General features: G+C 30.9%; 3 protein-coding genes across 6 annotated transcripts in view; 2 read left to right on the top strand and 1 right to left on the bottom strand.

Annotated features, from left to right (window-relative positions):
• The window catches only part of LOC125847802 (probable serine/threonine-protein kinase SIS8), a 28,755-nt gene extending 27,370 nt beyond the window's left edge, over positions 1–1,385 (bottom strand). Inside the window, exon 1 of one of the 3 annotated variants that reach the window (XM_049527501.1) lies at positions 1,088–1,385. The gene's annotated coding sequence lies outside the window, so the exon portion shown is untranslated. The remainder of the gene's footprint in view (positions 1–1,087) is intronic. The other 2 variants (XM_049527502.1, XM_049527503.1) reach the window with 2 other exon arrangements.
• A 6,236-nt stretch (positions 1,386–7,621) lies between these two features.
• LOC125847374 (abscisic acid receptor PYL12-like) lies at positions 7,622–8,203 on the top strand. The gene has a single exon (XM_049527010.1). The coding sequence runs from the start codon at positions 7,622–7,624 to the stop codon at positions 8,201–8,203; it is 582 nt and encodes a 193-aa protein (XP_049382967.1).
• A 3,542-nt stretch (positions 8,204–11,745) lies between these two features.
• On the top strand, positions 11,746–16,557 carry LOC125848728 (N-(5'-phosphoribosyl)anthranilate isomerase 1, chloroplastic-like). 2 transcript variants are annotated; one of them, XM_049528653.1, is made up of 5 exons: positions 11,746–12,120; positions 14,599–14,655; positions 15,233–15,603; positions 15,683–15,846; positions 16,109–16,557. In XM_049528653.1, the coding sequence occupies exons 1-5, from the start codon at positions 12,102–12,104 to the stop codon at positions 16,332–16,334; spliced, it is 837 nt and encodes a 278-aa protein (XP_049384610.1). In that variant the 5' UTR covers positions 11,746–12,101; the 3' UTR covers positions 16,335–16,557. The 2 variants fall into 2 exon arrangements, with proteins under 2 accessions (XP_049384610.1, XP_049384611.1); XM_049528654.1 differs by lacking the exon at positions 11,746–12,120 and adding an exon at positions 14,380–14,402.
• Positions 16,558–18,161: the final 1,604 nt, after the last annotated feature.

Raw genomic sequence — 18,161 nt, 5'->3', positions numbered from 1 at the left:
AAAGAAAGAATGTCCTGCTACTTTAATCATTTCTTCTTCTTCATTTTTTTCAGAAGGATAGGACTTAGGAGAGAAAAAAGATTAATTATATCACCCTACTTCATTCTTTCCATCAGCTGACTACTCAAAATTCAGGCTTTTAGCATCCCAGTATGAAATATCAAAATTCACTTTGACATCACCATGTTAACCACGCCTCTAATTTTCTTTGACCATTAAGTTTCACCTTTTATAGTAACAACACAGCAGAACCCCAGAAAACATCTGCCATGCCTTTCCATCCAACAAATCAATATTTGCAGCCCTAAAACAGCCTGAGCAATTCCACTGCCTTTAATGAGTGATTCCATCATCCTAATGCAGTAAAACTCTGAACTTTACAGGTGCAACTGTCTCGAGCTAAGACACCATGTCTTTCATCTCATTCCAAGACTAACTTAAGCAAAAACAGCCATAGATTAATTATCTGCAAGGATAACTCGAGCAATATAGTAAAATCTTTGACTTTAATACTTCATTCCCTAAATAGAAAAATAACCCCAACCCATCCCTCATACAAAATGTCCATCAAGGTGTAACAGCCCAGCCCACTAGTATATTGTCCACTCTGACCCTAGAACCCACGGATTTAAAACGCGTCACTAGGGTGTACGGCCTTCTTACTTATACACCCAGCATCTCTTCCGCGCTCCTAAGCTAGGCCGTCACACGAGTGACACTCAGAGTTACTCCATCCAAAGATTGGCAACATAGAATAACTTATGCAATATATCCAATCACAAAAAAAAAAAAATGCTCCTCCAACACAGCTAATCCAATAGAAAAGAACTCAGCTTGTAAAGATTTGGATGACTATAACCCAACAAAAGGGTTAGCAATTAGATTGCAGCAAAAAATTGAAACTTGATCACATAAAACTCCAATGCTGTAAATTTGGTAATGCCCCAAGTAAGAAAAAACAATCATATTGTTATTTGTCATAAACCAAAAACCCCATATAGCATTATACTCAATATCACCAAATCCGAAAGCTATAAAAGCTAAACAATAGTAAAGAAGGGTACCCAGATGAAAAATACTGTATTACCTAGTATTGAAGGACGAGAAGTGTTGAATGGTTCTTGAAATCATACCATCTGAATCTGAATAGAGCTGACTTTGCTTTTGTAATTCGTTATTTATTTCCGAATCTGAATCTGTGTGATTATAAAATAGTATTTGTGATTTGAGAGAAGGGGTTTGTCGGGATTGAGGAAAGGGTTAGTTTGGCAATGGCTATGGCAATTTCCACTACACTTCCGGCCATTCCTCTTCTTCTGCTTCACTTCTACCACTTTTTGGATCTCGTTATAACTGTCACTCATTCAATCTCATTATTTCTAATTAATGCATTGTCCCTATTTTCTACTATATCAAACAGATTAATTAAAAGTTGAATATGCTTAATCATATTTTACAAACAAAATTTTAGTAAATTTGATGGTGCATTGCATATGTCTTATTTAATGAAAATTTATGGATCAAAGCATTTTAAATTTATGACCTTTATTTTGTAAGATAAAAGTATAGTGGGTCCTAAAACTGATTTATACATGTATCGATATAAATTTTATATTGATGTATTCATCATTTCAAAGTTCGACCGTAATTGTATATAACTTTAATAGTTGGCCAAAAAAATTTAAAATCATAAAAACACTAATGTCATGCAAGAATTCACAAATCAAATAACTTTGGATCTAATAATGTAGCAAAAAAAAAAGAAGTCGTAATAGTTAACATCGAGATGTTAATAATTCTGCAAAATTATTGTCTTGTCTTGATCCAAACTAGTGACACTTAGCAAGTTAATATTTACTAAATAAATGACATATATTGTCAAATTCAATTAATTTTCATTATCTCACAAAATATATAGAAAATGTATTTGAAATTTTATGATTAATTGTTTAACTTTATATATCTAAAACATTAGAGGCATAATCATTCAGAATACAACGTACTCTATCTTATTTCACATGTATATGCAGGAGTGTTAACATTAAATCATAAAAATATAATTCATCTTATTTAGCTTTAAGTTTTGATTGATTTTTATTTCTCTAATTTATTAGTTTGGTTCATTAAAGTTGAGCTAGTATGTACGCAGCTCAAATTGTTTTATGAATTATTCGTCAAACTATCTTTTAACAAAATATATTTTCATTTGCTACGTTATGTATAATTATAATAAAGAAAAAAATTAAATACTAAAATAATTACATACAGAATGAATAAATTAACTACAACTTAATAAAAATTAATCATTTGAGTTATAAGTCACTTTCTAGCTCAATTCATTTCAGCTGAAATAATTATAATTTATCTAAATTCAATTTAATTCACCTATTTAACATCCTTATTTTTATATGTTTTTCCTTTCTTAGTTGTCAAGTAGCTTGCTATATTTATTAGTCAGTGTAATGCTTAGGGGTACAACGTGATCGTGCCGCGTACGATTCTTTTTTTCTTTCTTTTTTTAATTAAAGAAGAAGTTGGACAGCCCGACTTTTGTTAGGGGTTCATCCGAGTCCTCTTCGGCAGAAAATATTACTTTTTATATATGATTAAAAAAAAATTATGTATATATAGTAGATGTAGAATTCCCTTCGGTTAATTGTTGTGTTCAGTTTTTCAAATTTTAAACATCCTTATTAAAAATCTTAGTTCCACCACTGGACTTGACCGTGGCATAATTTCCATTTTAAACTTTAAATTTAGAACCAACACAAATTTATGATGAATTTTAGTAGAAAGGTGATTGTTTATTTAAATTTCCACCTACGAAAGTTTAATTTACTTACATCTTAATTCTCTTTTTTTCTACCATTAATTAATTTATTTATTTTTCTTTAAAAAAGAAGAAGAGGAAAAGAAACAGTAGTACAAATTTGTAAAAGTGTACTGCTAATTGGCAAGACAAAATTTTGGCACAAATTGTCAAAACATAGATAAATGACAAAAATGTCCCTTTGGCTTCAAAACCGCTTGTATTTCCCTCCAAAAAAGAAAATCACCTTTGACATTTTAATAATAATTTACTCTCTCTCTTACTTTACTCTTTTATCTCCTTCAACTTCACTTTTCACTCTCATCCGTTCTTATTTTAATTTGTTGATAAGAATTCATTTTGTTGTTGGATTTATAACATAAGTATATATAGTTCTTTAAATAACATGATTCCACAATACTTTTGGAGCTTAATTTCACTCTTCATTGGAATATTTCAATGTTCAACCATTTGTATTTACGGTATAAACTATCACTAAGTCAAATGGTCAAATTTGCACATTCTTGTCAACTACAATATATAGAAGTAGTGGTGTACAAAATCGAACCGAAAATCGAATCAAACCGCAAATCGAGTCAAACCAAAAAAAAAAACGATTAATGGTTGGTTTGACTTGGTTTGGTGTTGGAAAAAAAAAACCCGACTATATTTGGGTTGGTTTGATTTTAACTAAAAAAAAACAACCCGACATTATATATATAATTTTAAAATTTTATTTTATAAATAAAAATATTTACTTTGATATAATTTTTTAATATTTCTTATACTTTTTTATAGTTTTTATCTTTTAATATATTATTTCAAGTTTGAAACTTAGAATTATGAATGGTTCAATAAAGATTATAGTCCATAAATGTTGGTAATTATAATAAAACTTAAATCAAAATCAAATTAATACTAATGCAAAAAGAAAATCAATTTAACACTAAGAATGATAATAATATTGAATATTTGTTCTTTGGTTTTACATTGGTTTAGACAATTAAAGTACATAATCTAATTTTAATTTCCTTTAATATTCAGTCATGTAACTAATACTTATTAAACTTATTTTAGCATGATTTAGTACTTTTAAATTATGATTATTTTCATTATGACTTGTTAATTTGCAATATTTATTTTACGCGATTTCATTATTATTATTTTTTTCCGAATATTTTACTGTCATTAATCATATCATTGTTTGTGTTGTATTCTTAAGAAACACCTTAGATAGTTGTATTTTAGTAGGACTGGAGAAATATTTGAAGTACAAGTAAATTATATGTTTGTATGAATACTTTAGCGGAAAAACCCGAAAAATCCGAAAAAACCCGAGGTTGAAAAACTCAAGTTTTATTAGTTTGGTTTGGTTTATAGATTTAAAAATCCGACACAAATAGTTTGGTTTGATATTTGAAAAACCCGAACCAACTTGACCATGTACACCCCTATATAGAAGATTGATATATTTAAATATAGGGTTCTTGTGAATGAAGAAAGAAATTGACAAACAACAAATATATTTGAACAAAGGTAGTTTAATCAACTCGGATTTGTCGTTGATTTATTATTCCAAATTAAAATTATGAACGAAAAGGAAACAAAAAAGCGCTATTTAAAATGACAACTTATGGAGACCCAAACTTGGTAGAAATAGAAGTAAACCTTACCCAAAAAAAACGAAAAAACTCAATAAAGTATGAAATTAAATAAAAATTTCTTGGACAGTGTGAAATAAATAATAATTACAACTTGGACTTTTCAGAAGTGATTTAAGTTTTAAACAGTTGTGGTTTTAAAAGTATTAAAAGTGGTTTTACTTTTGAGGGTAATTTAGGTACACGAAATAAATGAATTTACCCAAACATCCTTAACTTTTCACCAAAATTACAAAAATACCTGATTTTTATTGTTCGTGTCATTTCATGCCAAAAATCTATCTTTGCCAATTATATTTTCCATTTGTAAAAAGTATAAAGAATTGTGTTCCTACGTTATCCACTCAAAGGACAACGAATTCTTTCTTGAAATTATTACTATAGTAGTACTTTTTTTATATTATGAGAAAACAAACGGCTACGTGTGTTTCGGAATATCATTAATTTGTGACTTTTCAGATTTATTTTTGGAAAATCTCGTCTCCGGCTCTTCCCGACATTAAAAGATGTAATGTAGTCGATAAGGTTATTCCTCACTTAATCAGAGGTCTATGTTCAAACTTTGGATATAAAAAAATCTTTACTATGAGTGCTTCCCTTTCAATGAGATCCTATACAAGTTACAACGCGAATCTAGAATAGTATGGCTTCAATACGGTATCAAACACCGAATGAAAAAAAAAACTCCCCTATTAGTGCTTGATCAAATTTTACATGTTTAATTTAATAAGTTAAATATATTTAGTTTAATTAATAATACATGAACCAAAAACTGGACTATTGCTTTAACTAAAGAACTAAACTTTTTCTTAAATCTTACTCGATGATTACAGTTTCAAAATATGTGAATAAAAGATAATGACATCACAATCTAATTTCTTTAATCTGGATTCCAATTCAAGGACAGTAAGACCTTATTTTTTAGAGGAAAAAAAATATAGCTCAATTATTAGCCGGTTCAAAAATGAGACAAATGACAGTGCTTTTTCTGAAGTAAGATCTTGAAAAGTTGCCATTCAACAACTTCAGTTGAGTACGTGGCAGGTCCAGAAGAGTACACGTATACAGCACCCACCCTTATTATGAAAAAAAATATAATACTTAAATGGGTAAAGGGTCAAATATGTCCCTAAACTATTCGAAAAGGTCTAGATATACCATTTGTTTAAAGTTTGGCTCACTCATGCCCTCGCCGTCCAACTTTTCGTCTAAATATGCTCTTATGGGCGTTAGTTAGCCTGCTGGACATATCCAGCTCATTTTCTATTTCTTTAAATGTCACATGGAATTGTCATGTCATTTTGACTTTACCACATGACATTTATATGAAAATGAAAAGGGATCAATTATGTCCCTAAAAAATTGGAACCCATAAACACCTAATCCGACCCATAAATCAACCCCCCTTTTAAATAAACTACCGGACCCGTTTTCAACAATTTTGTTTAAATTTTTATTTTTGTCGGTAAATCCCAAAAATTAGTAATTGATTAATAAAAAATAGGAAAAATATGAAAAAAAATATAAAATTAACGCCAAAAATTCACAAAAAAAATATTGTAACCTTAAATTCAACAATTTCAATAATTTTTTTAAAATTTTATTTTTTTCGGTAATCCCGAAAATGAGTAGTTGATTAATAAAAAATATGAAAAAAATATAAAATTAACGCCAAAAAATCACAAATAAATATAGTAACCTTAAATTCAAAAATTTCAACAATTTTTTTTAATTTTTATTTTTTAATAAAATACTCATTTTCGGAATTTACCGAAAAAAAAAATTGTTGAAATTTTTGAATTTAAGGCTACTATATTTGTTTGTGATTTTTGGCGTTAATTTTATATTTTTTATTAATCAATTATTCATTTTCGGGATTTACCCAAAAAAATAAAAAATTTAAAAAATTGTTGAATTTAAGTTTACAATATTTATTTGTGAAATTTTGGTGTTAATTTTATAATTTTTTCATATTTTTCCTATTTTTTATTAATCAATTACTAATTTTCGGGATTTGTTGAAAAAAATAAAAATTTAAACAAAATTGTTGAAAACAGGTCGGGTAGTTTATTTAAAAGGGGGGTTGATTTATGGGTCGGATTAGGTGTTTATGGGTTCGAATTTTTTAGGGGCATAATTGATCCCTTTCCATTTTTCATATAAATGTTATGTGGTAAAGTCAAAATGACATGGCAATTTCATGTGGCATTTAAAGAAATGAAAAATGAGTTGGATATGTCCAGCAGGCCAACTAACGCCCATAAGGGAATATTTAGACGAAAAGTTGGACGGCGACGGCATGAGTGAGCCAAACTTTAAACAGAGAATATATCTAGACCTTTTCGAATAGTTTAGGGGCATATTTAACCCTTTACCCTACTTAAATATTACCCTTTCTGTTCCTTTTGATTTGGAAAGATATTTTACTTTTAGAATTTGTGATTTAAAATTATTTGTGTGACTGTAAATTATCTATTCATTAATAGTAAAAAATAAATTTAAAAGTTAAATTATTTGTAGTGATAATAAAATGCTATCTTTTATAATTTTTTCACCAAAAAAGATTATGATAAAGTAGTAAATATTTTTTCATTTTTAATAAAATATTCAAATTTGAATCCTCTAGTTCTAAAACCACATTTGTTAGAAAAAGTTTTACTTTTGTCCCGTGACTTAGAAAAGAAAGGATACGGAGATGGAGTACTAGAAAAAGGTATGAGATAACGATAAAATATATTTTGACGGATAAAAAGTGCAATAAGAAGCATCCAAGGATGGTTGTAACTTTAGTGCAGAATTTCTGCAACAAAATAGGCACAACTTGAAAACTAGCAAGTCGACCCTATATGTGACATAAGACATGAAATATATCACGTCTATTTTTTCTTGTTGGACTAAATCCTCATCACAGAACCAAAACCGCCTACTTCTCGAACTTTCGCATTAGATACTTCTAGTATAAACCCTTGAAAAACGCTATTCTTCGAATGCACACCGAATAAAATTTCAACCACTGCATCACATCCTCTATAAAAGTAAAACAATAAAATCCACTATGGAGCAAAGAAACATTTACTCAAACCTCACATTCATACAATATCCAATCATGTTATGTACAAATCAACCAAAAAACTCAAAAGCTTTAGAAGAAATGATCAAACTGCACCACACTCATGAACTTTCACCAAGACAATGTTCTTCATTTTTAGTCCAAGTCATTGATGCACCACTTCCTTTAGTATGGTCTTTAGTGAGAAAATTTGACAAGCCGCAATGTTACAAGAATTTCATTAGTAGCTGCACACTAATCTCTGGTGAAGGTGGTGTTGGTAGTATAAGAGAAGTGAACTTAGTTTCTGGATTTCCTGGTAAAAAAAGCATAGAAAGATTGGATATTCTTGATGATGATATGCATGTAAGTGTGTTTAGTATTCTTGATGCTGATCATAGCTTCTTGAATTTCAAATCTACTATCACTTTGCATGAGGATAAACAAGAAGATCATCAAGAAAAAGAAGATCATATAATTGGTAATAATTACTATAAGACAGTGGCTATTCAGTCATATGTGGTGGATATACCTGAAATTAGTTGTAGAGATGATACATGTGAGGTGACTGATAATATTTTGAGATGGAACCTTAGATCTTTGGCTTGGGTTGCTGAAAATATGGATACTACTGATGATCAAGTTTCTTCCTTGGATTTGAACAAAAAAGAAATTGCTTGTTAGTTTTTGCTCTTTTTTTATATGATCTTTGCTCTTCCTAGCTTTTATTTATTGAATACTGATGTGTTAATTATTATCCACACATAATGAATATCAGTATTGGATTTTCAATCTTGACGAATAGAGTTACTGCGAATAGAGTAACATAATAACTTATTGTTGGTGGAAGAATTTGTGCTAGTACTTATGGCAAATAAAATTACATATCTCAAATTAATTGAGATACATATAAGTTATTGTGATTTGGACTAAAATAAAGGTTATTCTCTTCTTCTTAATTCCTCCTTAATTCATCCTTAATTCATGACCATGAAGTTAGTCTAATTTTCTTGTATTAAAGAATTATTTTAAATAAAATTGTCATAAGAAGAAATTATGGGATTAGGGATAATATCTTTGCATAAGTTTTCAATGTTTCTCATCTAGGAGACATTAATTTTTATGACCTTTCATTTCCAAGAAGTCAACAAGTGACAACATATGTTAATTGTTAGAGGTACTGTTCAAAGCATAGAAAATTCGTGAGGAAATAAAATCGTGGCAAACTGATAAGGTGCACACGGATAGATCTGGTGGCTACGTGACACAATTTGACTTCATGAGTCTAAAACTGATATCCATGCTCTTTTATTCTTTCTATGAAAAAAAATTAAAAATATCTTTAAATCATGTGATATTAAACAAAATTACTTGAATCAATAGTTTGATTTAAAATTTACATACCACTAAGAAAATAAAATAAAAATATTATTTAATTGAAAAATATTTATCCTACTTCAATTCGTAAAAGATTAAGAAATAACAATAATTTTATTTTATTATATTATTATTGTTATCTAAATAAAAATTAATGATAAAAATACTATGATTTTATATATATTACTTATGCTATCAGTTGAAAAAAAGTGGATGAAGTTATTCTTAGTCATAATGTTAAAATGAGACTGAAGGGAAAAAAAATCTCCTTATTTATTAGTTAAAGCATTAAAAAAAAAAGAGAAATTAGAATTTGATTATGTAATAGTAAAATATATTTAAAAGGGAAAATAGGTAAAAAGACATTTTTGATCCATTTAAATAACATAATATTAAACATTTTGGATCAACCTATTAATTACAAGGGCATTTTGGGATCAAATATTAATTAGATGCATTTTTGTTCAACTTCACATAATTTAAAAATATTTCCAATTTTTTTATGAATCGAAAAAAAAATTATCTTAAAAAAATAACGTTATTATTATGGGAAAAGGGTCAAAAATACCCTTCAACTTTGATTTATTGTTTGACTTAACCCTCGCCGTTAAAATGAAGTTAATTTTACCTTTCCCGTTACTAATTTCACCAAATTTACCCCTCATTAGACGGAATCCCCAAAATTGACCCGAATTTTTTAAAAAAACCCTATTCCCTATTTTAACCCAATGATCCGACCCCATTTAGAATAATTTGGTTAACTCATTCCCCTTTTACCCATTCTCTCAAATTTTCCATATAACCCATTTCCCTTACCCATTTTAATTCGATCTGACCCATCATATAACCCACCTATATTCAGCTTCATCTTCTTGGATATACACATGAAAACATAAAACAATGGAGGAAAATACATTTTAAAGACATTAACATTTCCATAACCTAAGGAGATGAAGTCGATATATACAAGTAGGCCTAAAACCTCAACCTCCCCAACCTTTCTACTTCTCCCAGACGCTTAAACTCATCCCTGTCGTAATTACTGTTCCGACACCATTACCAAGCCCAAGCAATTCGGTCAAAAGCTCTTATGCCGTAAGCATGAGGTGCTTCAATTGATTTATCTCACAATCTTTGTATCACTGTTTCAAAACCATTTCCACATATTAAACACCTTATGTGCATTCATAAATTCCACAATCCAAGATTCAAAAAAAAATTTGAAACCCATTTCTACAGCTTCACTAACCCATTAATTAGTTCAAATTTCACAACATCAACTCACAAATCAAAGTCGGCTTCATTAGGGAGAGTATCAACGATTGTTAATTTGATTCTGCATCTAACGTTGCTGGAAGTATCCGATCTTGGGGGAGGTTCTAAGGAAGAGAGTGGGGTATTGAAGAGATGCCTGTAATGGCAATGATAATGCCCAGAATGAGAGTTTCGGAAAAGACGAAAAAGAAGGCGAAGAAGACTGTGTTTGTGTTTGATTTGAATCTTTAATAGGGATTTGATGTCGATGAAGATGAACAGTAGGAAATATGGAGACAGTGAATAAATTAGGTTAAATTGAAAATGAATATATGGAAACTTTGAGAGAATGGGTAAAAAGGGAATGGGTTAACCGGGTTATTTTAAATGGGGTCGGATCATTGGGTTAAAATAGGGAATAGGGTTTTTTTTAAAAATTCGGGTCAATTTTGGGGATTCCGTCTAATGAGGGGTAAATTTGGTGAAATTAGTAACGGGAAGGGTAAAATTAACTTCATTTTAACGGCGAGGGTTAAGTCAAACAATAAATCAAAGTTGAGGGATATTTTGACCTTTTTCCCTATTATTATTTCAGAAATATATGTTAGAAGATATAAATATATTGCTAGAATATAATTTAAGTCAATGCCTTTTGAAGCATAAATAAATATTTTCAATAGATCAGACTCTAATTTTGTAATATTTTTCAAAAATCTCATATTGATAATCAAATTATTTTGTCAATACTTGAAATCGGTTCGGTTTGGTTTTAAGTAGTATCGGTTCGATTTATCAGTTTTCATTTTTTAAATATGCTAAATCGATAAATAAATTAAACCAATAAGATATTTGTTATTGGTTTTCGGTTTATTGGATTTGGTCTTTAACGTTTCGATTTTCGGTTTAACCAATAAGAAAATGATTTCAAAACAAATATATGACTTCTCCAGCAATTAACGCGAAATAAAAAAGAGAGAAATCTAATTACTCATTGAGTGCAAAAAAATCTGCTAAGTGTAGTAAAAGTATATCAAATACTCATAATTCATAACCCTAGTCGTTGCCTAAACTTTGTTGTCGTCGTTCTTAGTTCTTTGGTTTTTGACGTTGTGAACCTAAAGACTAAAGTAATACTAAAACCTAAGGGATAAATGGAGAGAACAAAGTTAATTAAGTAATGTTAATTGTGCAGGGTCCTTATAGTTATAGTCTAATATAGTGATTATATTAATATTTTTTGTTTGATATTTATGTATGACTTAAAATTAAAATAATAAATTATTATATTTTTAATGGGTTATCGGTTAACTCAATAACTCTATATTAAAAAATCAATATCGAACTGATAACCTAATAATTTTTTTTAATAAAATCATTAAATAACCGTTAACCCAATAACCCAATAATAATAAATCAATAACACATTTTTCGATTCAATTTATCGATCAGTTCAGTTTTTGCACACCCCTAGATAAATTTTGCTAGTATTCAAAAATCTTGTATATTTTCTAGATTAGAAAAAACTAGTTTTGGGTGTTCAAAACCCCGTAGATAAATGAGTTTATCTATTTATAATTAAAAAATAAAATCATGAGTTCTAATCAAATTTGAACGCGAGAGAATCACAAAATTAATTATTGAAACTTTATATTGTAAAAATAATTCGAACATTTGATTTAAATAATTCCAATCACAAATTAGCCGATATAGATATCGAAGGGACTGAATACGGTGGCTCTCACCGTCAGTCAGCAACACCGTACGCCGTTCTCCATCTCCATTACCGGTGAAAATCAGTCCAACTACCATCGGTTCATTCCTCTGTAACCAAAGAACCCATCTCCTTGTGGTTCGCGTTTTATCGGGTTTCCGTTTGTAACTCCGGCTCGATTTTTGATTGAGATTTTTTTTTTAGGTTGCCCTGCTTTGACTCGACGCAGAGTTGAATATAATGGAATTGGCTATTAAAGGTCCATTCTTTCAAACTTTGGAATGATTTATTGCTACTGTTATATGCTTAATTTATTATTTTGGGTAAACGATTGATGTATCATCTGATTTATTGCTACTGTTTTATGCTTAATTTATTATTTTGGGTAAACGATTGATGTATCATTGGCGACAACAAGCATGCTGTATTTTTAGTTCATTCTCAAACTGGAAATAAATTTTATCGGTGTGCTGTTAGAAGAGAAGTTGGACCATGGAAATTTAGTTCATAAAGTAGATGAGATTCCATGTAGCTTTAGAAAGGATAGTTGTTTCTTCTTGAGTTCACAAATTAATGTTGGCTTATCTAGTTATCTGAAGTTTATGTCTATGTCGAAAATGAAAGGCAGAAATCAAAAGGGAAATGCAAGTATCTTATTAACAAATTGAGCAAAACAACTTGTCTATCTTGTACTAGGTACATTTGGCTAATGATACTATGTGCATTTTGTAAGTCAAGCTTGCACATTGTTTTGAATAGGAATGTCAGAAATTCTTGTAGACATTTCCTTCCAACCTTAGAAATTAACAAATTCGACAAATCAATTCTAGGAATGCAACAATATCTTCTGAATTGATAACCCTGAAAAGATTGCATACCTGACTCTTCTAGTTCTTGGAACTTCAGCTCAATCAATAGCATTTCATCAATTCATTTCGATCTTCTTGTAAGTCTGCAAATTCTTTTCCTTTGGATTTGAAGTGTTCAGAATTAACTCTTTGTTAGTAGTATCTGTAGAATGATAGAATCAGTCTTTTTCAGAGAGTCAATTAGTATCTCCATGAAGAAAATGCTATCTTGAAAAAATTTCTCATCTATACAATGTCAATGGCTGTGACAAGTATCTGCGCACAGCTATTTTCTCTTTTGGATTACATAGTATCACCAATCCCTCCTAAAACAAGTAATAGTACAACTCCATGAACCTGTCCTACCACAATTGGAATCCATTTCTTCCATAAGTACAATGACCTGCCACTATTGTTCAAGGTCGATAGGCTTACTTCTAGAGGGATTGAACTCTACAAACATCCAAATATGATCAAACTTGCCCACTGGATATGCATTATAAATTACTCAAAGAGAGGAAACCCATCTTGGCTTATAATTGGCCTCGTACGTTTAGTCCTCCATTCAATTCCTTTAAACCGTTCTTTGAAGTTATGCCTGGATTAGTAATTTAGGGAGTAGTAATGCAAGGATTGCATAATGTAGGGATTATGATGTTTAGTTTGATATTTTACATATTATTATACAATGTATCATTTAAAATATTTTATTTTTTAAATAACGTAAAAAAATTCTTACTATTGTGAGGGTTAATTTTGTCATTTTAGCATTTCTAATCGATTACTATTATCCGTGCCCAACTTGTTTGGGACTGAAGCGTTGTATTCTGATATCCACATTCTTATTTCACATTCTATCCGACATAAAATAATACGTAAATTCCCGCATAACTTATGCAGGTATTATTTGTGAGGAAAACAAAAAGGAGCAACCAATGGTCTATCAATTAATGCTGTTTTGTACATGGAATTTAATTATTCTCAAATCCCGACCGATCGTTTTATAAGCTTATGCTGATCATTTTTATCTGTGGGTATTAGCTCTTCCAAAGCCCAGATCAAACGACCCCTTAGATTCTGAACAAACATAAGATATCCTTTGTTTCTATCTATTTTGTACTTATTCTAGATTTTAATCATGTATTGAAACGCTCTGGATATCTCCATGTTTTTTATGGTCTATGTTGCTTTGCAGTGTTCTGGATTTTAGTTGCTTATATGTTAATTGGGTTTCTTTGTTGAATAACTAGTATAAGATGACTAGTCTAGTTATTAGAATGTGTTAGCAATTCCTCTGTTTGACCAGTTCCTAAATTTGATGAGTAGCAGGACTATTTCACGGCATTTCTCCTCTCTTGCATAGCACTACAGTGGTAGAACGGAATTAGGAAGCAATGATGCTCTCAGGTTCTGCATTACCTTATATTTCTCTTCATCCTTCTTTAAAAATACACTTTTTCTAATATGGCAGAGCTCCAAGAGTGTGTCAGTGTATGAGAAGCAATAGACAACATCTAACTGTCAAGTTATACAAGTGTCGTCTCATCCTGATACCAATAGTAGATTTTAGATTTTAAGAGATGTGGGGTGTTCCTCAGTGCAGTGTGCAAAAGAGCGTTGGATCTCTATCAAAGTGTATATCATCCATCACCTTGAAAGCTCTTCCTATTTTTACATAAACAAAGAAGCAAGTGTATTCCCCGTGGACGTGCCATTATGATATTTACTTTTCCTAAGAGCTGTTATTTAGCAGATAAAATTTGTTTAATGTTCTCAAAAATCTACTTCTGTCAATTTCTGAGGTCCTTATTTAATAATTTGTCTGAGTGGCATTAGAGCACATAACATTGCTATTTAATTTGTCTTAGCCATAGTTCTGTGTTTTTCAGTGTTCAACATGGGAGCTCAGCTTCAACCAAGAGTAATAGGCATTCCCAGAAATCAAGGTAAGTGGAAGTTTGGATTATATGGGCATTCTTTGCACTTATAGTACCCCCACCCTAAACGGAAATAGAAAAAGAAAACAAGAAAAAGAGAGTAAACCTTTGTTAGAAATAATCTGTAATTTCAGAAGATAATAAGTAGGAAATTGTAGGACCTTGAATTCTCTTGAGAAAGCATGTGATGTGAAGACCAAGGAGAAATCACCACAACTATTACTTATTCTGTTTGTCCTTTTTAACTTTTTTCACACAAGCAAAAGAGAGAAGCGAACCAGGACTGGGATAGGAAGCTTACACCTAAACATTTATTCTCGAGTTAAGCTTGCTTGCTTTTTCCACTATTTCATTTTTTCTTGAGTTTTTTTAATCTTACAGAGAAAGTTTTCTTTTTGACCTTCTCATATTCTATTTCTTATTACCAATATGTGGAAAGATGCAAATTTGCAGTTGATAGGTGTTTTGAAAAGTAACTTATTATGATTTTTCCTTAAGATTCTTTTAAAACTGGTACAGAGTTCTAGTTGAAGTACAATATGATAGAAATGATACATCATTCTTTTGCCAAAGCTTCGTTTTACAGGTCTATTCGATGTAAAAGTATACACTACAAATAGAGCACGACTGAGGACTTCCTCCAGGAACAGATTTATGTGCACCTTAAATCAGTCAGCACGGGTCTCGGCTCAAGCAGAGCAAAGAGAAAGTAGGACTTTAGTCAAAATGTGTGGAATTACATCAGCTAGAGATGCTGCTCTTGCAGCAGAAGCTGGAGCCAATTTTATTGGTATGATCATATGGCCTAACTCAAAACGTTCCGTTTCACTTTCTACTGCAAAGGAAATCTCGAAGGTTGCACGGGACTATGGAGCTCAGCCAGTTGGTGTGTTTGTAGATGATAATGCTGACACAATACTAAGGTGCTCTGATGCAGCAGACCTTGAATTGGTGCAGGTGAGGAACTGTCTATCTTTCACCATTACGAATTTCTTGTTTTCAATACTCAAATCCACATTACATTCAAATTGAGCAGCTTCATGGAAATGGTTCTCGAGATGCTTTTCCAGTTTTAGTCGGAGAGAAACGTTTAGTATACGTTCTTCATGCAAATGAAGAGGGAGGCCTTTTGAACTCTGTTTCAGATGAGGAGTCTTCTCTGGTTGATTGGATTCTAGTGGACAGTGCCAAAGGTGGCAGGTACAGTTCTTCCTTATGTATAAACCTGCCATTGGCATGGCTGTGTATGTAATCATGCACTCTCTTTTAGACTAAGCTTAATCCCACCCCATATGGAGCTAATTGACAAAGATGTAACTCCATTTGGTTAGTATGATTGAACTCCTTTTTTGGATTCATTCGTTCCAAAACAAACTTGTTTATTGTAACTTTAGCATTGCCGAGATACTGAATCTGATGAGATAGGAATCAAACCACTAACAGTACTGACATACTTTTGCAGTGGCAAAGGGTTTAATTGGGCTCAGTTTAAGCTACCATCAATTAGAAGCAAACATGGATGGCTCTTGGCTGGAGGAATTAACCCGGAGAATGTTTGTGAAGCTCTCTCTGCTCTTAAACCCAATGGAGTGGATGTCAGTAGTGGCATATGCGGACAGGATGGCATCCAAAAGGATGAGTCCCGGATACTATCATTCATGAATGAAGTGAAATCTTTACGCCTTTAGTTAAATACTGAATAATGGCAAATTCCCTAGTGCATGCAGATTGTTAAATCAACTGCAATGTTAGTGCTGATCCTCTTGTAATTGCTCAGCTGATTAGTGTAGGCCAGGACTTGTATCTCATGAGAGATGCATCAAGTTTGTATTTGAAAATCAAGTAACATTACATACTTTCGTTTTGCAATGGAATCAAAGTATTTTGTCATGTCAGATAACTAGTGAAGTCACAGTCACGTCTTGATTTTTGGCACGTAAAGAGGAGCATGGATGCTCCAATGAGGAGTTGTGAGAGATTGACAGTAGTAAGTTTGAGGAGAGGTAGATTGAGGAAGAATTGGAGAGAGGTGATTAGACATAACATAATAGATTTTTAGCTCATTGAGGATATGATCCTAGATAGGAGAGCATGGAGGTCGAGAATTATAATAGACTGTTAGTAGATAGTTGATTGTTTCTCTCTTTCTAGTGCTAGAAATTAGAATTGGTTTCTAGTATGAAGCACCTATGCATTCCTTTACCAGTATTATTATGAACTGAGCTAGTTAATTTAGGGTTATCGTCGAGTAGAAAGTGATTTAATTTGAAGCGATTGAAATTTATATTAATCGATCATAAAGAAAAAGAATCGTATTATTTATTTCGATTAAGCTTCTTTCCTTTTAATTTGGAATGACGAATATGAGCTGCATGAAACGTCTGAGAGGTCAAACTTGTCAATCACATCTTTGATGTTCATCAAACTTAGAAACAAGTTAAATAATTTTAAAAAATTTAATACAAATAAAATAATAGTATCCCTTAATTTTTTTGTTAAGAGCCATGATTTCATTCATCTCATTATATCTTTTAACGATATGATAACCTTTTGTCTCATTTGATACTTGAATACGTGTTATCACTTCCACGTGTTCATGTTAACGATTTTTAAAGAATCGTTAAAATCATCAGGATTTTATTAATATCAGCTTAGTGATTAACCAAGTAATTGATTTGGTAGTTGAGAATAAAATATCAAGTGGGAGGTCACATGATGATGATAGTAGAAGTAGTGCTCAACTATTCTATCCTTGCATTTCTTTACGTTGAAAATTACATTTGTGTCCGTTAGTTTTCAACCAGCATATTCCTATCATTTTTTTTAGTCAGTCTAAAAAAGAATGACATATTTATATTTTTAATAATAATTTAATTTTAAAATATCTATTTCATTCTTAATAAAATGATTTATAACCCGTAATTACACAAACATCTTCTTTCTTAAACTTCAGTCAAATCAAACTAATTAATTTAAAACAGAGAGATTACTATATTTTATTAGGACCGATTATATGACAGATAAATAATTATTGCAATTAATAAGAAAGTAAACTGAAAACGACCCAAAATAAAGAGAAAAAGAAAGTGTGGGCCTTGGCTCTGTGAGATTATGACAATTGAAATCGACAATAATTAAGGGTGTGTTTGGTATGAAGGAAAATGTTTTTCAATTTTCTTATGTTTGGTTGGGTTAAATGTTTTGGAAAATGTTTTCCAAATCAACTCATTTCCTCAAATTTAAGGAAAATGACTTCCCTTCAAAACTAAAGGAAAACATTTTTCAAAACTCTTTTCCAACTTCCAATTAAAAAAAAAATTGTTGAAAAAAATCAATTTATTTTGTCTCTATCCTCAAACCAGCCCCCCAACCAACCCCCCAAAAAAAATAAAAATAAAAATTTAAAGCTTGTTTTTAGATTCAATTTTTTTACCCACCCTCACGCACCTCCTACCCAGCCCCCCACCAACCTCTTACCCAACCCCCCTACCAGTCCCCCACCCCCAAAAAAAAAA

Source organism: Solanum stenotomum, chromosome 12, assembly GCF_019186545.1.
Source record: "Solanum stenotomum isolate F172 chromosome 12, ASM1918654v1, whole genome shotgun sequence".
Taxonomy (NCBI): Eukaryota; Viridiplantae; Streptophyta; class Magnoliopsida; order Solanales; family Solanaceae; genus Solanum; species Solanum stenotomum.
Note: the sequence above shows the minus strand (reverse complement) of the source record. Positions and strands in the feature narration are given on the sequence as shown.